This window comes from Panulirus ornatus, chromosome 47 (assembly GCF_036320965.1).
Source record: "Panulirus ornatus isolate Po-2019 chromosome 47, ASM3632096v1, whole genome shotgun sequence".
In the NCBI taxonomy this organism is placed as follows: Eukaryota; Metazoa; Arthropoda; class Malacostraca; order Decapoda; family Palinuridae; genus Panulirus; species Panulirus ornatus.
In genome coordinates, this window is record NC_092270.1 from 367552 (window position 1) to 395225 (window position 27674).

Below are 27674 nucleotides of genomic sequence, written 5' to 3' on the forward strand. Positions count from 1 at the left end.
AAAACCATCCTCCACAACTGTCACCTCGCCATAATCTACGTCTTTATCACTATCCTCCACATCTGCCACCAATCGTCATGTCTGTGTCACCTCCCCTCCACACCTACACACCTGTCATTATCCCCCAAGATCTTATTACTATCCATGACACCTGTCACCATCTCTCACGTCTGTATTACTATCCATCACACCTGTCAATATCCTCCATGTCTGTATCACCATCCTCCACACCTGTCACCATCCTCCACGTCTGTATCACTATCCTGCACAGCTGTCACCATCCCACACGTCTGTATCACCATCCTTACGCATGGTCACCGTCCTTGTAGATGCGCCATTTACGTCTCCCTGCACCACTGTCTCATCACCCACCTCACTCTCTTTTATACACCCACACCATCCGTTCTCTCTCTCTCTCACTCTCTCTCACACATACCCATCCATCTCCCAGTATTTCTACTGAAATCCTACCTCACAACTCCCTCCACCAAGAAAGCCACCTACCGGGCGCTTGATGAGGCTCCGCCAGGTGAAGTAGATGTAGGTAAAATTGGCTGGGACGGGCACGATGAAGTCAAGGGCGTAGCTATTGACGACGCCCTCCCGCACGTAGTAAAGCTCCGCCACCAGGCCTGAGGTAGATGAAAGGACACGTTACTCATCATTCGGTCAGAGAGGGTCATTGGGAAGCTAGGTTAATTAGAAAGCGTAGTAAGGACGTGGTGAGGTGCTGGACAGAGAGGATTAAGACCCGCGTTCGAAGGCACGCAAGGTCATCTTCTGGTGGAGGTCATATGAGAGAGGACGGAGATTATCTTAAGTACATGGAAGACTGTTCCATGAGTGGGGTGTCGAGGCTGGGGAGAGACTGAGCAATGGGGAATAGCCGTGTGAGGAAAAAATGGTTAGCAACCATGGGAGGGATGTGTGACTGAGTTGGGAAATATCTCATACCAATGTTTTGGACAATCTCATGTTTACCAAATGGCGTCCTAGCTTTGTCTCTTCGATGTATATCAACTGACTGTTATATTTCTCTCTTGTCTCTCCCCTGATGATGTGATTATTACACGAAAGTACACTTGGGAACTTCTCGTGTTTCATTTTCCCCGTGGACTCATAGGAATCTCAATGTATACATATATATACACACACAGACATATACATATATACATATGTACATAGTTCATACTGTCTGCCTTTATTCATTCCCATCGCCACCTCGCCACACATGGAATAACAACCCCCTCCCCCTCATGTGTGCGAGGTAGCGCTAGGAAAAGACAACAAAGGCGCCATTCGTCCACACTCAGTCTATAGCTGTCATGTAATAATGCACCGAAACCACAGCTCCCTTTCCACATCCAGGCCCCACATATATATATATATATATATATATATATATATATATATATATATATATATATATATATATATATATATATATATAATGTGTGTGTGTGTGTGTGTGTGTGTGTGTAAATTAATGACAAACACCAAACATTATATTCCAGTAAGAATGTTGGCCTAATTGTGAAGTGCGACCGTCCTTCCCTGAGGCTAAGGCGCCCCTCGCCTGGCCTCCACACTCAAAGGTTTCCTTCTCAGCATCCTGAGGTGTTCTAAATTGGCCAGTTTCATGTGGTGAAGGACTTCGCAACTCGCGCTAAAAGCTCCATAATTACTGCTTTTCTCTCGTATGCCTGTCCTTGATTTAGCAAGAATTAGTTTTATCACAAGTTTCATTTTGGCTTAAGAATGCTTATCTGGAGCTTATGAGTAATTTCGGTACAATACTTCCCTGTTTAGGAACATTGGATTTTTCTTCTTTGCTCGTAGACTGGTTTAAGAGAGTTGACTACAATTTTACGAGCATTGATTTGGAGTGGTCTATACTAGACATAGTAATGAGTGATGGTTTCACATACTGCTTTTGCTGGTAAATCGGTCATTTCACTGTGAATGATCTACGTAAAACCTTTCTCCACTAACGACAGGCTTCCCCGTTTTTTTCGCCTTTTTTTTTCCATGGTTTGCATCACTTTTCAAGCAGGTCAAGGATTCAACTATTACAGCATTTTACTGTCGAGACAAAATTTCTCATGGAGAACATTCAAGGCACCTGCATATGCGTCGGTCTTTGTGGTTTACCTATAGTGTATATGCTTGAGGTTACTGTGACATACCACCGTAATCTATGGCTGTGTGCGAGTGAGGTAATGAGGTGAGGCGCCTGAGGACTAGCAGAATGCCCGAATAGTGCTACTGTATAAGGTCAAAGGGAAAAAAGCGAGTATTCTAATCACAGAGGTACAAGTTTCCTGAGTGTACCATGCAAGTTAATGGGAGAGTGGTGATTAAGAGGTTCGTGGCATGCACAAAGCAACTGAATGAGGAGGAACAATCTGGCTTCAAGAGTGGTAGAGGATGTGTGGATCACGAATATGATTCGAAGAATATGGGCTAGAAACAGTCAAACAGAAGCAATGTATTACGAATTTGTAGAACTAGATACAACATGTGACATATTTCATATAGAGGATTTGAGGAAAGTATTACAAATATCTGGTGTGAGAGGAAAGCCAACAGAAACAGTGAGGAGTTTTTATTGAGGGAGTAACTTGTGTGTACAAACAGGAACAGAGGACGGTGTGTTGTTCAACGTGAAGATTGCTCAACGGCAGGGATATGTGACGTTATCATGACTGATTAATATGTTTATGGAAAAGGTGGTCAGGAAGGTTAATTCAAGGGTTTGGGAGAGAGGGGTAAATCTGCATTCTTTCAGGAGTGAAAGAAAGGAAGGGGTGGGGTGGGGGTGGGGGGTTGCTGTTCATTGTTAATACAGCCGCTGGTGACAGATCCGATGGAAAAACTGCAGAGTTAGGTTTGCAGTTTGAGAGAGAGCCTGAAAGGAGAAAGTTCAATGTAAATGTGAGTAAAAGCAAAGTTGTTAGGCTGAGATGCGGAAGAAAGACAGGTTAGGTGTAATGTGAGTTCGGTGGAAAGAATTTAGGGAAAATGAATTTCTTAGAAATCTGGGAGTTGACATAGCAGTGAACGGAACCGTGGGAACTGAATTAAGCCCTTGGGTGGGTGCGAGGATGAAGGTCCCGCGCACACTGAGTGTGTGGAAAGTTTGTGTGGACACAGAGGAGTATCTTTTAAGGTACGTTATTCCCAACTGTGCTTTATAGATGTGAGACATCGATCCTAAATTATAAAGTACAGAAGACGGTGAATGTGATAGATATGAAACGTTTGAGGACAGTGTGTGTTATGAAGTGGATTGATTGAATAGGAAGTGGTGGGGTAAGAGTTGTGGCAGCAAGAGTAGTATGTACTAGTGAGCTGAAGAGTGTGCTGAAATAGTTTGAAAATAAGGAGAGGATGAGTGAGAAGAAGCGGACTAACTGGGTATACATATCGTAAGTGCCGGAGGAAAAAGGGAAAGGCCAAACTGGAGACGTAGAGATAGCATAAAATACGCTTTGAATGTTGGGGAACTGAATACGCAGGAAGGTGTGAGGCGTACAAAGGATAGAGCTAATACGAGCAATGTGGAGCAGCCTCTCCCGCGACCACTGTTGATGGGGCATGGCCAGCCCACCCCCACACACAATGGGGCAGGCCAGCCGGCTCACACAGGTGGTGGTGGTAGGCCTATTGGGGTTACTTGGCCAGTGTTCACAGGTGGTGAGGAAGGCCTGTCCCGCGCCCACTGGTAGTAAGGTTACCTGGCCAGAGTCCACAGGTGGTGGTGGAGGCCGATTAGCGCCCACAGATAGAGGGGTAACCCACTGAGAGATTTTGAAGAGCTTTACTTATGTTGCCGAACATTTTTCAAAACCATCTCTTTTCAACAATGTCGATAAATGCCTAGCGATTTATAAGCTACACTCAATATCAAACGCTATGATATACTTGAGGAGATGGACACATCAAGAAATTTTCGGTTTGATATTTTGTTTTCTATCTGGTGCAAAAGAGTAGAACTGTGTCGAAGAAAAATGGAAAAGTGAAAATAAAAATCAAAGCTCTGTAGAATAGGGTGCTCTAATGGATTAGCATCCTGCCTGTAATGGGAGGCTGGTGAGAATGGGCTATAACATATATAAGAGATCTTGAGCTGTGGAGAAGTCCATACACTATCATGAACTATGACCTTCCATCAACCTAAACTTCGACGTAAACCTCTAGTGGAGGCTCTTCGCTCTCTATGTGTTCCTCCTCCTGTCAGACAACACCAACTTCATTCGCTTTGTCATCATTTGTACAGAAAGAGTTATAAGTTGTCCATAATACCACCCGCATATCCCTAACACACAAGGTTCATAATTGCTCTTACGTATGTATATCGACATACTGGTCGTGGATCCTTTACACAACCGCCTGTGCGTCCCTCGCACAAAGGGATGATGATCGATTTTTTCACATGGTGTGACCCTTGGCGTGAGGGGCGGCAGTGAGGTAAGCGGCATAGGAGGTCATCAATTCACACCCTGACCTTAGTACTCAATTTTCTTCATCGTCAAGTCACCATGCTGGAGAACCTAAATAAAATGCTTCCAAAGGACACACACACACACACACACACACACACACACACACACACACACACACACTTATTCCTACCTAAATACGTTTGCCGATGATGCAAAAGTCATGAGGCTGGTGGAGAGCAAGGAGAATTGGTTCAGCTTATAAGAGGACATAAACAGACTCCTGTGTAGGTCTGATACATGAAATTCACCCCAAGCAAAGTACTAAGGCTGGGACAAAGTGAAAAGACCTCAGTATGATTATCACCTTGCACGATATAACTTTCAGAATTCTGTGATGAGAAGGACCTGGGAGTGAACATCGTCCCTACCTGTAACCAGAATTCCTCATTAGGAGAATGATAAAGGAGAAAAACTGTCTTCTGATAAGCGTCAGAGTAAATCTTAAGTATATGGATTAAGAAATATTTTGCAAGCTTTTCGTAATCTACACAAGGCTTCTCAGTTTTAGTCATTTCACCTAAAGAACTACAAAGAGCAGGTCCAGAGGAGAGAACAAAGTAATAGTACTAAAACAGTTACGTTACAGGAATAGGCTAGAGGCTTCAAATTTGGCCACCTTGGAAGACAGAAGAGTGAGGGGTGACCTGATCACAACTTTTAAAGATTTTGAAGGTGACAACCAAACTTAGGAACAACAAATTGGCAACTGGTGTCACAAAGTCTATGACTGTGCACAGAATCGTGAAAAGAAATGGTTCCTTCACCTTCAAGACACGAAAAAGCACAGGCAGCAGAGGACCTGCCAAGATCGCCTTCATCATTCATCAGAGGAGTACAGGTCGAGAGGTGGCTGAGAAAGACGGAGGCATGGTTCAGTAAAGAACGCCAAAAAACAAAGGAGCTTCGAGATGTGCTGTAACTTGAGATATAAGCGATACTTCAGCCAGCCAGCCAGCGTTTTTAAGATATAAAAGAGCAAGGAACGATTATAGCAAGACAAGAAAGGAAGAGCAGAGAAACTTGGAAAAGAATATTGTGGACAAGACAGGAGAAAATCCGAAATTCTTTCATATATCTATCAAGAATAGATTGCCTAATAGAGACAGCTAATCACGTTAAGGAATTCAAAGAGAAGATCTGTAGGCGATGTAAATGTAAGCATATGCGAGGAACCGATTGACATGTTAGAAGTGTTTTTACAATGGAAGCCCCAGTGTAAAATTACTTCCAAAGGAGAAAGACATTGACAGACTACTGAAAGTTCTTGCCCCAAGCAAGGCTCATGGTCCTGACGAAATTTCACGTTTGTATTAGAGATGCGTGCATATATGTACACTTGATAAACCACTTAAAATACTGTTAAAAATGTCGCTGGAGAAAGGCAAAGTGCCGAGGGAATGAAAAAAGAGCAAACGTCATGTCTATCTATAAGAGAATAGACCAGGCAGGAGAGAAGATCTACAGACTGGTCTCTCTTAAAAGCGTAGTCTGTAAGGTACTGTAAAAACTAACTGGAAAACGAATGTGTGACGGGTGACTTCCTGCAGAGGAGAAATCATCTAAGTGAGAGAAAATATGCTTTCAGGGAAAGAAGATCATGTTTAATAAACCTCTTAAACTATAAACTATAAAGTATGCCTTAACGTGCATGTAGACCTATCAAACGAACACGTGCAGGAATGAGCGCGCACCAGTGAGCTAGCATTCCCTCGCGGTTCGGTACCGCACTCGCGGATGATTCATGTTCGCTAAATTCGGCCATGTTCCGAGATATTACAAAATCTTTGAAGGTGGAAGCTTTCGCTGCAACCAGTCGTGTTGCCGTGCAGGGAAATGCCTGGGGAAGAACTTTTAACTACTACAAGAGTAGAATTATTTTTCTTATTTTCTGCCACATTAAACACTTTTGCAAGATTTCCTCAGGCACTGTTCTCCATTTCGACGATCTAGTTTCATGTATCGCAAGGGTTCCACCAAACGACTTCTTATGACAGGCATCAACTGGTTTTTCTACACATGGGCGACTAACCGATATCCAGACCATCCATGCAGCAACGAACTCACCCTTTGATGTACCAACAACTACTGGAACATGATCCCTATGTGCCACTTTCACATTCAGTTATTATACTGAAGATCCGTTCACAAAGAGCGAAGAAACATTCACCTTTACTTGTTTGCTAGGACTAGACGCGCCTTTAGACAAACGAGAATACTGGGTGGATTGTTTGTTCTGGACCCCCAGAAAGTATCTGACACTGTTTCCAATGGGAGGATAACTTGGCAGAAATAAGGGGAAGTCTCCTTCAGTGGACAGAGGATTAACTTAAAGGAAGGAGACAGGCGAAGCAGCCTTTTCCAAGTGGTTGAAGGACACCAGTGCAGAGCCATAGAATTCTGTTCTGGGACTGCTATACTTCTTGAATTGAGTAAATGGCTTGCCAGAGGGTATGGACTCATATTCAAATACGTTTCCAGATGTCGCAATGGTCATACAGGACGTGAAAAATGAGGAGGATTGCATCAAGTTACAAGGGGACACATACAGACTCCAAAGTTGGTCACATATATGGTTAATGACATTCAGTTCGAGTAAATGTAAAGAGGATGAATAATAATGAAAAAAAATATATATGAATATGATCCATCAGGAGACAGACTCTAGGAATCAGTACGTGCGAGGAGCTTGAGAGTTGATATTGTTCCTGACCTGTCGCCAGAGTCCCATATCAGGAGAATATTAAGTAAAGACAACAAAATGTCTGCCGGTAAATAACAGAATGCATTCAGTCATATGTTTATGAAAATATTCAACAAGCTGTTCACATCCTACACAAGGCCAACATTAGAATATGCTTCTCAGGTTTGGTCATTGCAGTTGTAGAAGCACAAAGAGCTGAAAGAGAAGGTCCAGAAGAGAGCAACGAAAATGGTATCAGAATTAAGATCCTAAATGCTTTGAATTTGCCCATCACAGAAGAAAGGAGAACGTGGAGCGTACTGACTACAACCTTTCAAGTTTTCAAATGAGACTGATGACACAGACAGTGAAAACTTCTTCCAAAGATGTAGGGATAGAAAACCAGAAGACACGAAATTAAACAAGAAATTTGTTTAAAAAGTTATTAAGAAGTACTTTTATAGCATACGAGTAGTGGACGAATGGAATAAGCAGAAAGGGGACGTGGTCAGTGTTGAATAAACACAGAAGTTACATGATATGGAGACTTTAAGAGTAAAAAACTTCCTCCCCGTACAGTACAAATAGGTAATTACGTAATGATGAGACCGAGACTGTAGATAACATGCAAAAGTTCAAGGTGTTGTTCGATTTAAGAGAAAATTCAAAATCTGGCCCTCAAAATTGTAAAACTCCCTCCCTGTACGTTATAGATAAATATTTGTCTTGAAAACCACATACAATAAAAGTATTTCGAGAAATGGGCCTTTTATACGGACACACTTGCTAGTGAGGTCCAATAAACACACCATCAATAGCTGTCACTATATGACGGTAGACTGCAACAGTAAAACAAAGCCGGCCATCACGGTGATGGCCAGCTGCGAAGCGAGATGAATGGCATATTAGACCGGCACTCACAGAGGTGGCACCAGCATTCACAGCGCTGTAACACCGGTATAATTTTGGGAACCATGTAGTCTAATCTATCCCATCTATCCCGAAGCACGGCTTAATGTCCTCCTCAATTATTCACATCCCGTCTACAGTGGCCGCTGCTGTAGCTGACCACTGCAGCCTCTCCTACATCCACGGTCTCAAACAGAGACGTAATTGAGGGGAAAATTCGATTTGCATTTAAACTTTCCCGCGGAGGGAGGAGCCGCGGTTGCCGAGACAGGGAGTTAACGTAAGAATAAGGTTTCGAAGTAGTTGAGCCTCTAAGTAGCTGCTAGAACGAGGATTCGAAGCAATAACCGTCATTTAGAGAGCGACCGCATGGTATCAATGGCCTCTCCGGCGGCCCGAATGCCCGATTACGTCCTGTTGAGTTATGGGGTAGAGACTAGCTTCATTTATCAGAGAAGTTTGCATTGTATGACAGCCAATGTAGAAATAGTAATTCATCTATGAAAGGTTTTGATCTGTGTTAAGAATATGTTGGTAATGATTTTTTTAAATATTTCTTTCTATACTGATGGCGGAAAGAAGTCAGAGGTTCGACGTGAAACAAAGCACAAAATTCATCCATTTTCGTCATGTAACTAACAGCAATAATACCCAATGGACTAACTAAAACTGTCTACAGGAATGACAGTCACAATATTCGTGTACATTCTAAGATTTGGTGTCTAAAGAATAATGTTCAATGAATGGAAAAGATTTGATATGAGAATGTACTAAACGAATACAACATGAAGTTCATGAATTAATTCAGCAAAAGTTCCAGCTTTTGCCAACCCTTTGAAAAGACCTTACTTATATTGTATCTGACTCATCAAGATGACTACTTGTACTTATGCACCTGCAGATAAGCGGATTAAAACGACCATTATGGGAGAAGCTTTTTGGGTGTGTCAGCAGTTTTGATGCAAATGATCGAGTATTAGTGACTGGTGATTTGAATACGAGAGTGGGTATTGTGGCAGTTGAGGGTATGATTGGGAACATGGCTTATCTGCTGTTGTTAATAAGAATGGTGAACAACTTGATGAGTTTTGTGCTGAAAAGATATAGTGACTGGGAATACTTGGTTCAAAATGAAGGACATACATAGTATATATGGATGAGTAGGAAAGATGAAAAGGACGTATTACTGGAATATGTATTAAGTAATGTATTAAGTAATGTACTAAATAATGTATTAAGTAATGGGCGGCAGAGGAGAAACTCTTGATTGTGATTCCGTTGTGTGAGATAGTTGGTTGGGTATTAGATCATTACTTAGTGGAAACTTTGGGAAAAGAGGAAATTCTATGGGTGGGAAGAGGGCTGTGTAAGTGAATGAGCTTGGAAAAGAGGTTTGTGAGGAAAGATAACACGAGAAATTGAGTATTGTTTGGCAAAAGGTGAATGTAAATGAAGCTAGAGGAGTGGGTGAGAACTGGCGGGGGGAGGTGGGTGTTACGGAAACATTACTTACATGTGCGAGTTAAGTAAGTGATATGCGGAAGGTGGATAGCTGAGAAAAGGTAGCGAGGCGTGGGATGAAAAATTAACTTGCAAGTGAAACAGATGATAGAGGTGTATGGGTTTTATTTGCGGGGAAGCAGTGTTAAGTGACGCGATGTACATGGTAAAGAGGCAAGAAGTCAAGATGAAGGTACAGGGGTTGAAAAAGAGAGTTAATAAAAGTGGGTTGAGCATACATCATTAAACTTCAGAATGAATGAAAAAGTGGAAGGAGGTTAATAGTGTAAGAAAAACAAGAGAAAAATAATGGTGAAGGGGCAAATCTGGAAGTGACAACAGGCAGAAATGTGAAGAGGAGATAGATTGAGTATTTTCAAGACTTATTAAATGTGTTCGATAGAGACAGATGTCGAATGCTTTAAACGTGACGTATGCAAAGTGAGAGAGTCATGGAAAGTGGTTTGGTGAAAGAAGAGGTGGTGAAAGCGTTGTGCTAGATGAAGTGTGGCAAAGTGGCTTGAGTGGATGGGACAGTACCTGAATTTCTTATGAAAAGGGGTGATTGTGTTGTTGATTGGTTAGGATATTCAGTGCTTGTATGGCTCTGGTGAGGATTAACGGAATGCCTCTATAGTGTCACTGTATAAAGGCAAGGGGGACAAAAGTGGATGTTCAATTTACAGAGGTATAAGTTTGTTAAATGTATCTGGTAAGTTGTATGGCAGTGGTTACTGAGCTTCAGGAATGGTAGAAGACGTGTGGATCAAGTTTACCTTGGAGAATGAGCGTGAGAAATATTTAGAGAAACAGGTTACCTTCCCCTAAAAGCTACAGACCCCCATGCCTCCTAATCCTCATCCTTATTCACATTACTTTCAACTTGCTCTTTTCATACATACTCTCCAAGCTCAGTCACCAGCTCTTGCATCCTCCTCTCGACCCTGCCACTAGAGCAGTGTCGTCTGCAAACAGCAACTTACTCATCTCCAAGCTCCCCACGCCCCCTACCATCCACAGCATTTACTTCCCTCAACACTTCACCCACACAAATCAAACAGCCGTAGTAACTTAACTCACTCTTGACGCAGACCCACCTCCACGTGGAACCTAACCTAACCCAACTTCCTCCAGTCCTACTTGAACACCACATTCTCCACCACCAACATCAACAACAACAACAACAACTACAATAATAATAATAATGATAATGATAATGATAATAAAAATAATAATAATAATAAGAATGATAATGATAATAATAATGATAATAATAATAATAATAATAATAATAATAATAATAATGATAATAGATATCATTATTATCATTATCACTATTATTATCATCAATGTCATTATTACTGTTATCATTATTATTGTTATTCTTATTGTTATACATATTTGCAAGTGGCATCAAGAACAGACGAAAAACGACCTCGTTTGCCCACGAGTAGTCTTTAAACGTTATGTATAATATGTATCAAAACCAAAGCACACCACCCACAGCAGAGCCACGCTATTCTGTGGTTTCCCTTGACCACTTCATATGCTCTGGTGGAACACAATACTGCACCCTCAACCGTGTATACAACACTGATTCAATTCTTTCCCTCCAGAATGCTAAAGCTACCATAATTCAAAGCCTCTTACACTCCATTCTTTCATCTCCTCGGTATCTCCCTTCCCCTAGCTCCCTCTATTTCTGACATGTGCATTCTATGTCTTGTCGTCGTTTAGGATACCCATATCTGAACCATTTCAATACATTCTGGCCAGACCCCACAATGAAAATCGTTTACTCCCGCAATTCGCTCTTACACAGGTCATTTCTTACATGGTCAACCCACTTCATACTGCATATTAGTAATCTTCAGGAATATCATTTCTAACACGACCACTCTCCTCCATTCTTAATGCCGTCAGGACCAAAGACGCTCACATATATAACTCGGCTGTGACTATTACAATTTTAGACACTCATCTTCGCCCTAACAGACTATGACCTTTCCTTTCACACACTATTCAATGCATTATACAATAATCACAACAGCAATAACAACAGCAACAACAATAATAATAATAATAATGATAATAATAATAATAACAATAATAATGATAATGATAATAATAATGATAATAATGATAATAATAATAATAATAATAATAATAAAAATAATAATAGTAATAATGATAGTAATAAGATACATCTGGTAAGTCACAGGAAAAACAAGCGGTAAAAGAAAAGAAAAAAGTCTCTCTCAGCTTCGTTCTCTCTGATGCAATGTTTATCCCTGGTTCTGTTTCTGTCTCAATCCTTGCCACTTCCAGACCCCATCCCCACCCAGGATCCCAATGACGATCTCGTTCCCACACTCTCCTGTTTCCACACAAGTATCAATTTCTACAGACGCGTCACGAATGTCGTTATACTTTACCATATATTGTTTACGATCAGCTGTGTCGTGGGAGCCCATGTCCCGTACGAGTTAACATTAAGTAATCATCACTGCACGTTCCTCGTGTCTGATCGCTTGTCATAGTGAACTAAATTCTTCACAGCAATATAGTACTATGGGACGCTATATGACACTGGATACCAGGTCACCTTATTCTATTATGGAATATCAGTTCATAAGCTTTGTTTGACTGATACACTGTGCCTTGTTATAATGCTTTAATAGATTTCGTGTTAAGTTTGATGATGCAGGTAAATTTTGGCGAGACATGATATGCTTATTATGCTGTGCTGTATGTTACGCCGAGTTCTACTACTCTCAGCTATGCTGTCCAGTGATTTATGTAAAACTATGATTTCAAACTATTCTTTACGATACCATGTTCTGGGAAATAGTTCATATTGTTGATCACCTCCTCTACAGACCAACAGCAGGATGCCTGACCGAAGACTTTCTCACTTTCAGTACAGAGGCAAGACTTGGCTTCTACTGCTCCTCCCCTAGTATCATGGTGGCCACTGTCCAGTTGTGCCATGGTGGCCACTGTCTTTATGTGCCATGGTGTCCACTGTCCAGTTGTGCCATGGTGGCCATTGTCTTCTTGTGCCATGGTGGTCACTGTCTCCTTGTGCTATGGTGGCCACTGTCTCCTTGTGCCATGGTGGCCACTGTCCAGTTGTACCATGGTGGCCATTGTCCAGTTGTGCCATAGTGGCCACCATGTCCGAGTCTAACATAGTGGGTGGTGACTGTTACAGCGACGTATCAAGGGTAAGGCAGGTAGGGCAGGTGCCCTGGGCGCCACTTGAAGGGGGGCGCCACTCAACAGGTTTGTTTTTTTGACCTATGCTACCCAATTGACATTTTTAACGGTTTGGCTTTGTGAAATGAAAAAGAAGCTCACCTACTTCTCAACTATAGTAATATTTTGCTACTATCGGTTGCATTACCGCTTCTACGTTACCATTTTGATCAAAGAAATCTTTAAGTCTTTAAGAGTTTATATGAATTTAAGTCTGGCCTAACTTTTCAACAGTTTATAATTACACTGTATACATTTTCATATACATCCACTGTATGTACATTTCTAATCGAGTCAGGGGCGCAATTTCTGTGCTTGCCATAGACGATATTTCCCCTAGATACGCCCCTGAATAGTTAGGGGTATTTTTTAGCTCAAAATACTTTTTGTTTCAAAACCGAAAGGTAAGATATTCAAACACTTCTATACTTGAAATAATCATGGAAAATATATCATAATGCTCTCAGTTACCGATACATTTTCATTAAATACGATTCATTGGAACAGAAATATTTCAAAATTGACTTCATTTAACAGATTATTAAGTGCCATTAAGAGGACTAAACGTTATTTTAACACCATATTTGTATTCAGCGTAAAGAATACTTCTTATAATGAGTTTTTAAAGGAAATTTATTTTTCTGAGAAAAATCCCAAAAATTGAAGGAAACAATTCAGGGTATCTTTTAGCTTCAAAAACATTTTGCTTCAAAATTGAAAGATAAGATATTCAAACACTTCTATACTTGAAATAATCATGGTTGATATACCATGAACCTCTTAGTTACCGATACATACCTAGTAAATAAGATGCAAAGGATCACAAGATATTTTGAAAATAATTTTATTTAACAGCTTGATTGAGAGTCATTAAGACGACTAAACGTTATCTTAACACCAGATTTGCATTTGGCATGAAAAATGCTTCTTATGAGTTTTTAAAGGAAATCAATTTTTCTGAGAAAGATACTAAAAAATTTAAGGGTATTCTTTTTAGCTCCAAGAACATTTTGCTTCAAAATTGAAAGATAAGATATTCAAACAATTCTATACTTGAAATAATCATGGAAAATATATCGTAATGCTCTCAGTTACCGATACATACCCAGTAAATACGATGCAAGGGAGCAGAAATCATTTTGAAATTGACTTCATTTAACAGCTTAAATGAATGTCATAAAGGTGGCTAAACGATATCATAACACCAGATTTGTATTCAGCCTGATCTACAGCCCTGATCCCCATGGTGGTACACAGCCCTAACCTCCCAGGATAATCTACAGCCCTGATCCACAGGGAAGTCCACAACCGTGACCCTAAGGGTGGTCAACAGTCCTAATCATGGACAAAAGCTCTGCCTCTAAGGGTGGTCCACAGACTTGACACGATCCCCAGGGCTGGACGATCCTTATTGCTTAACCTGGGGTAGTGTGCAGCCCTGATCCCAAGCGCAGTTTATAACCCTAACCCCAGGGAGGCCCACAGCCCTATCCCTCAGGATTTTCTACAGCCCTGAACTTTAGGGTAATTCTCTGCCCTAACCTAGAAGTTGATCCTTAGTCTAAATCCCCATGGTTCTCCACAGCTCTGATCCAAGAATGATTCATAGCAGTGACCCTCAGGATGGTACACATCTTTGACCCTCAGACTGGTTCACAGCCCTGAGCCACAACAAAGTCAACTACCCTAACCCTCATGGCAGTTCACAGCTATGACCTTCGGGGAGCTTCACAGCCCCAAGCCATAGGATGGTCCACACACCTGACCTTACGGGTGGTCCACAGCCCTGAGCCTCAGGATCTTCCACAGCCCCGACCCTCAGGGTGGTTCACAGCCCTGAGCCTCAGGATCATCAAGGCAGTTATAACCCTGAGCCTCACTATTATACACAGTTCTCATCCTCAGGATGCTTCACAGCACTGACCTTCAGGATGGTAATCCTCAGATCCTCAGGGTAATTCACAGGCCTAAGCCTCAGGATGGTCCACAGCCCTAACCCCGAGGTGATCCACAGCCTTGACCCTCAGGACTGTCCAGAGCCCTGACACCAGGGAAGTCCACTGCCATTTATTTCCTTTACGGTTGTTCAAAGCTATAAACCTCACTGCAGTCTTAAGCCTTGACCCTCAGGGCGGTTCATAGCAGAAATTTCCACGCTCCCCTTGATCTTTGAGGTTGTGCACAGCATTGACCTTCAGGGAGTAATCTTGCCAGATAAAGCCTGTAGAGGAAAAGAGGGCGGGAAGACTCGGTAGGTCGCAGGAGGTCAGTGTGGGAAGGAGTTCATCAGTGGTGGTGGGTAACGTGACTTAAGGTAGTGATTGGCTATACGAACTACTACGAGTAATATCTCGTCCTTTTTTGCTGTAAAACATACAACTTCATCAAGCCATCCTACAGTTCCAGGCTATGAGAGAGTTCGGTCCCACACACCTGAATTAGTGAAAACCATGACAATAACGCAGGTGGCCTCTGACCTAGGTTACTGATATCCACAATCAAAGTGCCTAATGCTATGTAAAAGCACGTTGCAGCCTGAGAATACTGATAGCCAGGATCACAGAGTTTAGGGCTGCTGAAAACCAGTTCCCTTTGCTTGGAACAGTTTTAAACTTCAATCACAGTACAATCAGTTACTAGAAACCATAGCAGCATTCACTTACACTGAAAATCACGATTTCAGTATCGGTACCAGCAGCGAATGAAAATTACAATAACATTAAAAACAACTGATACAAAACAACATTCTCGGTAAGTACAGACACTGACAACCACAATCCGTCTCCAAAGGTACTAAAACCACACTTCACGTACCAGTATCTGACCGTGTGGGTTGGAGCCAGCAAAGCTGGATATAGATATGCATATCGAATGTCGTTTGTACAGTTTAAGGGTAAATTCTGAATATGTCGAGAAATCATTCGCTAATCAAAAAATTCATCTATAAGATTAAAAGTAACACACTGAATATGATGGAAAAAGGGGTAGACGTTAAGACCCATTTTATAAATTGAACTGAAGGGAGAGCCATAGTACCGATCCTGTTTTATCTCAAGGCAGGCGTGTTCAGCAAACTGGTCGAATCATCAAAATACAAGACAAGCAGGATGTGAAATTAAGGAATAAGCAGGCAATTATGATCGGCTCTCTGACGAAAGGAATACTGAGCGACAGAGGGATGGGTGGCAAGACATGACCCAGAAACAAAGAGGGCGTGGAGAGTCAGGAAAAACTCATAGGGAGACGATGGCTTTGAAAGAAGTCAAGTAGTTCAAGAGGGTAAGTAGGATAAAGAACAGGCATTAAGCTGTTTGGTTTCACTGGGAATGAGTAACTACAAAGTCTGTTCAACTGAAAGCCGATTGGAGGAGAAAAGTAGAGTCTAATGTGACCAGGATCGATCAAGCAGCGGGAAGGTCGAGTCTACTGAAGGCTGGGAAACGGTGTTGAACCAAGAATGGTATCATCTATCGCAGGAAGAGTTAGGATGGGTATTGGCAAGAGCTGGAGACTTTATGATTATAGTAGGATGGCAGGATTTTAGGATATTATCAATGCCGGAGTAGGTATAGCGGTACAGGAAGACAGGGATAGGTTTACGAAAAATACTAAATTGGGAGAAGCGAAAGTGTAACAGAAACATGGGTAAAGGGTCAGGGAAAACTCAGTAGGGTTGGCAACTTCAGGGTAATGGCAGTGTAGGAGAGGATGGGAAAAGAGAGGTCATGAAGCAGGATCATGAGGTCATCACCAAGACACGCCATGGACTACATTGCACCCCAAATTCTCAATTATGGAAATGAGCCCATTTCTTTTTTTTATCTTTCTTCATTCCTCTGCGTTCTTGACATTCTCTCTTTCTTGCTTTTTCCTTACCTGAGCGTTCTTAACATTCATTCTCTCTTCCCTACCTCCATGTTCTTGACTCTCTCTCTCTCTCTCTCTCTCTCTCTCTCTCTCTCTCTCTCTCTCTCTCTCTCTCTCTCTCTCTCGCCCTTCTCACCCTACTGTAAACTCTCCTATCCTTCTCCCACCTTACCATGAACCCCTCTATCCTTCTCCCACCTTGCTGTTAACCCTTCTCCCCCCCCCCTTCCCATCCGCCTCAATCCCTAGTTTGCTAAAACAATCACAGTAATCAAGGAGTCAGTTAGGAGGTCTTTTGTCTTAAGATATCCTAAAACTTCTTGACCTTTCGCCTCACCCTGTTGCTTATCTCCACCAACCTCTCCCTCTTTCCCTCAAGCAACTTCCTCTTAAACACCTTTCTTTCTTCCTTCTCCTTGGACCATATTCTCACTCTTGGCTTCTGAAGGAAACTCCCCGTTATGCAGAGCCTTGTCCTCTGACCAATACTCAACTCCTACTAGCCTGACAACCTCTTCCATGCTTCTCTCAGAGACTTTCTCAAACTCTCCCTTCTCCTTAGTCTTCGTCCCGCACCAACTTTATGCTGTCCCTTTACCTCCGTCTCTGCCGTCTCGGTCTACATTTTTCCTATCATCTTCCAACACATTTTATTTCTTCCTACCCATTCAACTCCCCTTTATGAACATCCTTCTTTCTCCCATTCTCCTAGCGCTTCTTCATCATTTCATTCCTTCTCCATTTCCACTCCACTGGTCCCTTCGCCCAGAAGGGAGGTAGCCATTACTATTCTTAGACACTATCATTACAGACAGGTAATGAACCCACTTTGTCTATGTAATGAATTTTTTCAGGGCTCCGCAATGCAAGAGGCCAACAAATGATTTGGATGGGCTAGTGTCTTCCTGTGGATGGCTCTAGTGTATCCTGACTGAGGACAAATGTGTGGTGACTGGCTGAGAGAGAGAGAGAGAGAGAGAGAGAGAGAGAGAGAGAGAGAGAGAGAGAGAGAGAGAGAGAGTACATGTGCATCACTAATGAGTTTGTTTTATTTGCTTTCCAAGAATTTTTTCCTGGCAAATTTCTTTTCTCGAGACTTGTGAACAAATGGGACGAAAGAAGCGCCGCCAACACCGTTCCCATCCTTCAGAGGATCTGTATGTATAATACAGGACTTCTGCAGCCAGTCAAGCACCAGGCATCCCAAGCCTTGCTCTGACCGGGATTATAATGTCTTTCTCTGACGGGATTGTAATGTATTGCTATGTCCGGGAATTTTTGTTAGTCCCAAAATTTTTTTTCGTCTATACTGTCCTGTTTTTTTCCTGTTTGAAGATTCTCGCAAGGTGTATTCAGCACATGCCAGTCTACTCAATGAAGACAATTGAATACAACAAAGAGAGAATAAAACGATCTTGAATTAGCACTAACGATAATTCAAGACCCCTTTTTCCATTGAACCTCTCTCTCTCTCTCTCTCTCTCTCTCTCTCTCTCTCTCTCTCTCTCTCTCTCTCTCTCACACACACACACACACACACACACGCACCTTGGTGACAGTTTGCCCCAGCTAATAACCATGCTATCAAATTTATGTTTTATGATCCCATCCGTCATTTTCATCGACACGAAAAAAAGTACTTCAAAATGAATATAATTTCTTGTAGAATCAGAGAACATCCACCACAAAAGAGATCCACATTGTTGGTTAATGAATATAAAGGCATTGCTTGAACGAAACGTTAACACAGTGGGTATACGTTGCGGCCACAACTGATCACAGTGAGGATACGTTACAGGAACAACTGATCACAGTGAGGATACGTTACAGGAACAACTGATCAGTGTGGGTACGTCAAGGGCACTGCAGAACAAAGAGGAGAGCGTCATGGCACTAGTGATCACAGTGGGTGTACGTAACGGGCATTATTGATTACATTAGGCACCAGTCTATGCTAAGGAGAAACTTGTTAACTATCTCTCTCGGTTATTTCCGTATACCACTGATTAAAACTGCAATTATCACCTGTCCCTATTGGGACAGCAGTCCAAAGGTCAACTAAATGATTGTTCTGTCGTACTCATCACCAATGATATAAATTCGGTCACACCCATGCATTAGTGACATTGTATTTTAGTTACACCCACAACCCAGTGTACCTGGTGGATGACGCATAATATGGCAGGTGACATATAATGTGGTGTGTGTGTGTGTGCGTGTGTGTGTGTGTGTGTGTGTGTGTGCGCGCGCGCGCGCGCGCAAACACACACACACACACAAACACACACACAGAGCATATATCAATATCTTTCATATCCAACTAGAATCATAAGAATAGCTTACATCTAAGCTCACAATCTAATATATCGACTTAATTTACTAAAACCTTTACTAGGCCGCCGTGTAATGTGATGGGAGTAAAGAACATGACCATAAATCATGAAAAGTGCTTTTTGATGACCCCGCGATGCGAGAGTCTGTAATATATCTCTGATTCTTCCCACGTATACCAATGTTATGTCTCCCAGTAAGATAGAAGGGTCTGAGATGGCTGACACATGCCCCACTGTGGGTCCTGGCAAGGTGGGGGTGCCTGGGATTGTTGATACATGCACAACTGTGGTTTTTGACGTGGTGGGGACCCCTTGGGATCGTTGACATATGCACTACTGCTGGTCACGGCAACGTGGGGACCAACTGGAATTGTTAGCACATACACCATTATTGGTCATAATAAAGTGGCGGTGCCTGGGATTAATGTAATGAATGGATTCCCTGTGCTCGATTTTGTATGGCTAGATATAATGATTAAAGATTATTTTTATGGAAATTATGTTTAATGTATATCTTTTTTTCCTCAATGGATAATTCTTGAGTAGTGGATGTTCGCTCCTTGAAAACTGCGGTGAGTAGTTTTCTAAGGTGGTAACTGCGGAGTACATGGTCTCCATCACGTGGTTGGTAACTGCTGAGTATTGATCTATCACTGAGAGCTGTAATGACCCTTAGATATTCTTTATGTACTGACTATGTAAAAGACGGAGCATCCTCTGAATATTCTCAGCTACTAAAACATTCCCTTTTACATGAATTGTCTTTACTTTACTGTACTTTAACGTTAGGTTCACAAAGTGTTCTCTTGCTCTAGTAAGTTATATATATATATATATATATATATATATATATATATATATATATATATATATATATATATTATTATATTATTATTATTATATATATATATATATATATATATATATATATATATATATATATATATATATATATATATATATATTTTTTTTTTTTTTTTTTTTTTTTGCCGCTGTCTCCCGCGTTTGCGAGGTAGCGCAAGGAAACAGACGAAAGAAATGGCCCAACCCACCCCCATACACATGTATATACATACGTCCACACACGCAAATATACATACCTACACAGCTTTCCATGGTTTACCCCAGACGCTTCACATGCCGATTCAATCCACTGACAGCACGTCAACCCCGGTATACCACATCGCTCCAATTCACTCTATTCCTTTCCCTCCTTTCACCCTCCTGCATGTTCAGGCCCCGATCACACAAAATCTTCTTCACTCCATCTTTCCACCTCCAATTTGGTCTCCCTCTTCTCGTTCCCTCCACCTCCGACACATATATCCTCTTGGTCAATCTTTCCTCACTCATTCTCTCCATGTGCCCAAACCATTTCAAAACACCCTCTTCTGCTCTCTCAACCACGCTCTTTTTATTTCCACACATCTCTCTCACCCTTACGTTACTCACTCGATCAAACCACCTCACACCACACATTGTCCTCAAACATCTCATTTCCAGCACATCCATCCTCCTGCGCACCACTCTATCCATAGCCCACGCCTCGCAACCATACAACATTGTTGGAACCACTATTCCTTCAAACATACCCATTTTTGCTTTCCGAGATAATGTTCTCGACTTCCACACATTCTTCAACGCTCCCAGAATTTTCGCCCCCTCCCCCACCCTATGATCCACTTCCGCTTCCATGGTTCCATCCGCTGCCAGATCCACTCCCAGATATCTAAAACACTTCACTTCCTCCAGTTTTTCTCCATTCAAATTCACCTCCCAATTGACTTGACCCTCAACCCTACTGTACCTATTAACCTTGCTCTTATTCACATTAACTCTTAACTTTCTTCTTTCACACACTTTACCAAACTCAGTCACCAGCTTCTGCAGTTTCTCACATGAATCAGCCACCAGCGCTGTATCATCAGCGAACAACAACTGACTCACTTCCCAAGCTCTCTCATCCCCAACAGACTTCATACTTGCCCCTCTTTCCAAAACTCTTGCATTCACCTCCCTAACAACCCCAAACATAAACAAATTAAACAACCATGGAGACATCACACACCCCTGCCGCAAACCTACATATATATATATATATATATATATATATATATATATATATATATATATATATATATATATATATACATATATATATATATATATATATATATATATTCCTGTTTGCCCTTTTAGAAAGTTAAAATACAAGGAGGGGAGGGTTTCCAGCCCCCCGCTCCCGTCCCCTTTAGCCGCCTTCTACGACACGTGAGGAATACGTGGGAAACAGACGAAAGAATGGTCCAACCCACCCACATGCACATGTATATACATAAACTCCCACACACGCACATTTTCATACCTATACATTTTAACGTATACATACATATACATACACAGACATATACATATATACACATGTACATACCCATCCCTGCTGCCTTCATCCATTTTCGTCGCCACCTCGCCACACATGAAATGGCACCCCTATCCTCCCGCAAGCGCACGAGATAGCGCTAGGAAAAGACAACAAAGGCCACATTCGTTCACACTCAGTCTCTAGCTGCCACATGTAATGCACAGAAACCATATCGCCTTTCCACATCCAGGCCCCACAAAACTTTCTATGATTTATCCCAGACGCTTCACATGCTCTGGTTCAATCCATTGACATCACGTCCATCCCGGTATACCACAGCGTTCCAATTCACTCTATTCCTTGTATGCCTTTCACCCTCCTGCATGTTCAGGCCCCGATCGCTCAAAATCCTTTTCACTCCATCCTTCCACCTCTAATTTGGTCTCCCACTTCTCTTCGTTCCCTCCACCATTGACACATATAGCCTCTCTTTCAAACTTTCCTCACTTGTTCTCTCCCTGTGACCAAACCATTTCAACACACCCTCTTCTGCTCTCTTAACCACACTCTTTTTATTCCCACACATCTCTCTTACTCGATCAAACCTTGTCACACCACATATTGTCCTCAAACACTTCCTTTTCAACAGATCCACCCTCTTCCGGACAACCCTATCTATAATCCATGCCTCGCAACCATATAACATTGGAACTACTATTCCTTCAAACATACCCATTTTTGCTCTCCGAGATAACGTTCTCGCCTTTCACACTTTCTTCAACGCTTCCAGAGCCTTCGCTCCCTCCCCCACCCTGTGACTCGCTTCCGCTTCCATGGTTCCATCCGCTGCTAAATCCACTCCCAGATATCTAAAACACTTCACTTCCTCCAGTTTTTCTCCCTTCAGACTTACATCCCAAATAACTTGTCCCTCAACCCTATTAAACCTAATAACCTTGCTCTTATTCACATTTACTCTCAACTTTCTTCTTTCACACACTTTACCAAACTCAGTCACCAACTTCTGCAGGATATATGAAAGGGTAGAAATGTCAGAAGCATGAAAAAGAGTGAAACCAAAAAGGAGGCAGAGGGATTGATTGGAAGATGCTTTAAACGTTTGGGACCTGACCATACAGTGGGGAAAAGCTAGGGGTACAGCGACCTGAAGCGACATGTTATACAGGGGCAGCGTTGTTAGCGGCTGAACCAGGGATTATTACAGTAATACGCTTAGGGTAAAGTGTGTGGGGCCTGGTTCATGCATAGGTGCGTTTGGTTTCGGTGATTTATAAATGGCACCCAGAGTTGATGTGAGTCAATGAGGCCATATCTTAGTCTTTGCTAGCGCTGCCTTCTTACCGTGAGAGAAAGCGAACACACCCTCTCTCTCTCTCTCTCTCTCTCTCTCTCTCTCTCTCTCTCTCTCTCACACACACACACACACTCACACACACACACACACACACACACACACAGACACACACACACACACACACACACACACACCAGATTTAAGACAAACAAGTTACAAGGAAAGGCTAAAAGATTTAGATTTGCCCAATTTAGGGGATATAATAGTGAAGGGTGACCTGATCACAACCTTGAAAATTTTTGAACAAAATGGCGGTGTAGGCAGTGTATAGTTCTTAGAAGGACGTGCAGACAGAGCAACAAGATAAACATAAGAAACAGGAAAATAACTTGTTAAAAAAGTGTGGTCGATAAACGTATGGAATGACCGAGAACAGCGTTAAATCAGACAACATACACAAATTTAAGATGATGCATAATAGCAGAGAATGTTGAAGACACAGATCCCTATGCGTGTAAGTAAAACTCCCCTCCCAAAAAATACAAATAGTTAATTATGTAAAGCAAAAACAAAAACAAATACAACACACACACAGACACAGACACACACACATCACGAGTGAAAGGCCACCTTCTGCGATGTTGCATTATCGGAGTACAATCTCGTCGAAGCAGTTCAAACTCCGCCAGCTCGTGTTTACACTGGTTTACACGGCAAGCGAATGGTCAGCTTCGGTAAGGCTCTATCATTATGAATGGACGGAGAAGCCTTCAGCAAGGAACTTTCGTTACAAAGGAGTCCATCACTTCCCTGTTCCCGCACGGGGTACCATCTTGAAGCTGCAGGAACCCATAAAAGGAGATTTCTGTCAATTTTTATCTCGTCCTTCGTGTAGTAGGTTCAGAATTATTCACCTCGATACTACACTTCACCAAAGTAATATTTTCCGTTGGTGCAATACTTCTTAAGGGTTTATATCCCGGATTTTTACTCATCTGGAATAATTTGTTTCTAAGGCTCCTAAAGATAAAAGTACGGACCACAAACTTTAAAGATCATAAGTGATTGAAATACTAAATTGCCAAACAGAAGGCAGTTTAGGTGCCATAAGTGATTCCTTATTTTCAACTGACCTTATGACTAACTTTGCTTTACGTGAGGAAGACAATGATGAGTTGAATCCACGTGGTGATAAACAGCAATACACAGAAACTCATAATAAAAATGATGCCTACGGCTACACAATCATTGTGTGATGAATTAAAGTCAACGATCTTTTTAATTTTGGAAATTTGCATGTGTGACTGGTCCAGCCTATCAATATCATCCATGGCTCACACTCTCGTTCCACACCTTTTACATATTTTCCTCTACAGCTCTGATCAACTAGGGAATGTGAAAAAAATAAAAGTATTGTTTATATAGTTGTGTTTGAGGAAGAAGGTCACAGCCTAAGTGAGTAATGGTGAGGAATGCAGATGTATACCTACGTCAAGCATAGAGGAGGCAACTCATCTGGTTGACCTAGAAAACTGTGGGTGTACCTGTAACTGTTGTACTACCACTTCTCTGAGACATGGTCAAGGAAAGCTCAAGAGGCAGATATCATTTGTTCAGTTTCATAACAAAGATCATCGTCATAGTTCCAGTAATGGCGGAGCACCAAGAGTCAGCCATATAAACCAAAACAGCAACGATGTTTTCCTTTTATTTGTTTTTCTGCAGAAAGTGAAGGACAAAACCTTCCTAATCTAGACCAGGTATTGTATAAAACATGAAATAACAGAAATGGACAAAGATGTTTTCATCTCTGCTCTACTATATGGCGAAAACTTAAAAAAGTGTAGAGGTAAATTTTTTTGTGAATTAGAAAATTTCTCTGCATAAGATCATCTAATATTAAGGTCCACGGGAACCGACCACCATATTTCACTTATATCATAATCTCAGGTCCAGCCAAAGAGATATAGGGTTTCAGGGTCTACAGTAAAACAAGTGAGACGGCGAGAAAGGCTTACTACAATATATATATATATATATATATATATATATATATATATATATATATATATATATATATATATATATATGACTATATATATGAATAAATAAATATATATATATATATATATATATATATATATATATATATATATATATATATATATATATATATATTTATATATATATATATATATATATATATATATATATATATATATATATATATATATATATATATATATATATATATATGGTTGTTTAATTTGTTTATGGATGGGGTTGTTAGGGAGGTGGATGCAAGAGTTTTGGAAAGAGGGGCAAGTATGAAGTCTGTTGGGGATAAGAGAGCTTGGGAAGTGAGTCAGTTGTTGTTCGCTGATGATACAGCGCTGGTGGCTGATTCATGTGAGAAACTGCAGAAGCTGGTGACTGAGTTTGGTAAAGTGTGTGAAAGAAGAAAGTTAAGAGTAAATGTGAATAAGAGCAAGGTTATTAGGTACAGTAGGGTTGAGGGTCAAGTCAATTGGGAGGTAAGTTTGAATGGAGAAAAGCTGGAGGAAGTAAAGTGTTTTAGATATCTGGGAATGGATCTGGCAGCGGATGGAACCATGGAAGCGGAAATGGATCATAGGATGGGGGAGGGGGCGAAAATCCTGGGAGCCTTGAAGAATGTGTGGAAGTCGAGAACATTATCTCGGAAAGCAAAAATGGGTATGTTTGAAGGAATAGTGGTTCCAACAATGTTGTATGGTTGCGAGGCGTGGGCTATGGATAGAGTTGTGCGCAGGAGGTTGGATGTGCTGGAAATGAGATGTTTGAGAACAATGTGTGGTAAGAGGTGGTTTGATCGAGTGAGTAACGTAAGGGTGAGAGAGATGTGTGGAAATAAAAAGAGCGTGGTTGAGAGAGCAGAAGAGGGTGTTTTGAAATGGTTTGGGCACATGGAGAGAATGAGTGAGGAAAGATTGACCAAGAGGATATATGTGTCGGAGGTGGAGGGAACGAGGAGAAGTGGGAGACCAAATTGGAGGTGGAAAGATGGAGTGAAAAAGATTTTGTGTGATCGAGGCCTGAACATGCAGGAGGGTGAAAGGAGGGCAAGGAATAGAGTGAATTGGATCGATGTGGTATACCGGGGTTGACGTGCTGTTAGTGGATTGAATCAGGTCATGTGAAGCGTCTGGGGTAAACCATGGAAAGCTGTGTAGGTATTGTATATTTGCGTGTGTGGACGTATGTATATACATGTGTATGTGGGTGGGTTGGGCCATTTCTTTCGTCTGTTTCCATGCGCTACCTCGCAAACGCGGGAGACAGCGACAAAGCAAAAAAAAAAAAATATATAACTATATATATATAAATATATATATATATATATTTTTTTTTTTCATACTATTCGCCATTTCCCGCGTTTGCGAGGTAGCACTAAGAACAGAGGACTGGGCCTTAGAGGGAAAATCCTCACCTAGCCCCCTTCTCTGTTCCTTCTTTTGGAAAATCAAAAAAAAAAAACGAGAGGGGAGGATTTCCAGCCACCCGCTCCCTCCCCTTTTAGTCGCCTTCTACGACACGCAGGGAATACGTGGGAAGTATTCTTTCTCCCCTATCCCCAGGGATAAATATATATATATATATATATATATATATATATATATATATATATATATATATATACATTTAATTTATCATACTTTGTCGCTGTCTCCCGCGTTAGCGATGTAGCGCAAGGAAACAGACGAAGGAATGGCCCAACCCACCCCACATACACGTGTATATACATACATGTCCACACACGCACATATGCATACTATACATCTCAACGTATACATATATATACACCCACAGATATATACATATATACACATGTACATGATTCATACTGTCTGCCCTTATTCATTCCCGTCGCCACCCCGCAACACATGAAATGACACCCCCACTCCCCTCGCACGCGTGCGAGGTAGCGCTAGGAAAAGACAACAAAGGCCACATTCGTTCACACTCAGTCTCTAGCTGTCATGTATAATGCACCGAAACCACATCTCCCTTTCCACATCCAGGCCCCACAAAACTTCCCATGGTTTATCCCAGACGCTTCAAATGACCTAGTTCAATCCATTGACAGCACGTCGACCCCGGTATTTCACTCCATCCTTCCACCTTCAATTTGGTCTCCCACTTCTCCTCATTCCCTCCACCTCCGACACATATATCCTCTTGGTCAATCTTTCCTCACTCATTCTCTCCATGTGATCAAACCATTTCAAAACACCCTCTTCTGCTCTCCCAGCCACACTCTTTTTATTGCCACACATCTCTCTTACCCTTACATTACTTACTCGATCAAACCACTTCACACCACATATTGTCCTCAAACATCTCATTTCTAGCACATCCACCCTCCTCCGCACAACTCTATCCATAGCCCACGCCTCGCAACCATACAACATTGTTGGAACCACTATTCCTTCAAACATACCCATTTTTGCTTTCCGAGATAATGTTCTCGACTTCCACACATTTTTCAAGACTCCCAGAATTTTCGCCCCCTCCCCCACCCTATGATTCACTTCCGCTTCCATGGTTCCATCCGCTGCCAAATCCACTCCCAGATATCTAAAACACTTCACTTCCTCCAGTTTTTCTCCATTCAAACTTACCTCACAATTGACTTGACCCTCAACCCTACTGTACCTAATAACCTTGCTCTTATTCACATTTACTCTCAACTTTATTCTTTCACACACCTTACCAAACTCAGTCAGCAGCTTCTGCAGTTTCTCACATGAATCAGCCACCAGCGCTGTATCATCACCGAACAACAACTGACTCACTTCCCAAGCTCTCTCATCCACAACAGACTGCATACTTGACCCTCTTTCCAAAACTCTTGCATTCACCTCCCTAACAACCCCATCCATAAACAAAATAACCATGGAGACAT

At 41.7% G+C, this 27674-nt stretch overlaps 1 protein-coding gene across 5 annotated transcripts in view; it reads right to left on the reverse strand.

Moving 5' to 3' along the window:
- The window catches only part of LOC139763402 (tyrosine-protein kinase Dnt-like), a 487587-nt gene that overhangs the window by 170896 nt on the left and 289017 nt on the right, over window positions 1–27674 (reverse strand). For all 5 annotated transcript variants that reach the window (XM_071689406.1, XM_071689407.1, XM_071689405.1 and 2 more), the window contains one exon: window positions 505–632. In XM_071689406.1, the coding sequence (XP_071545507.1) occupies window positions 505–632 (128 nt within the window). The remainder of the gene's footprint in view (window positions 1–504; window positions 633–27674) is intronic.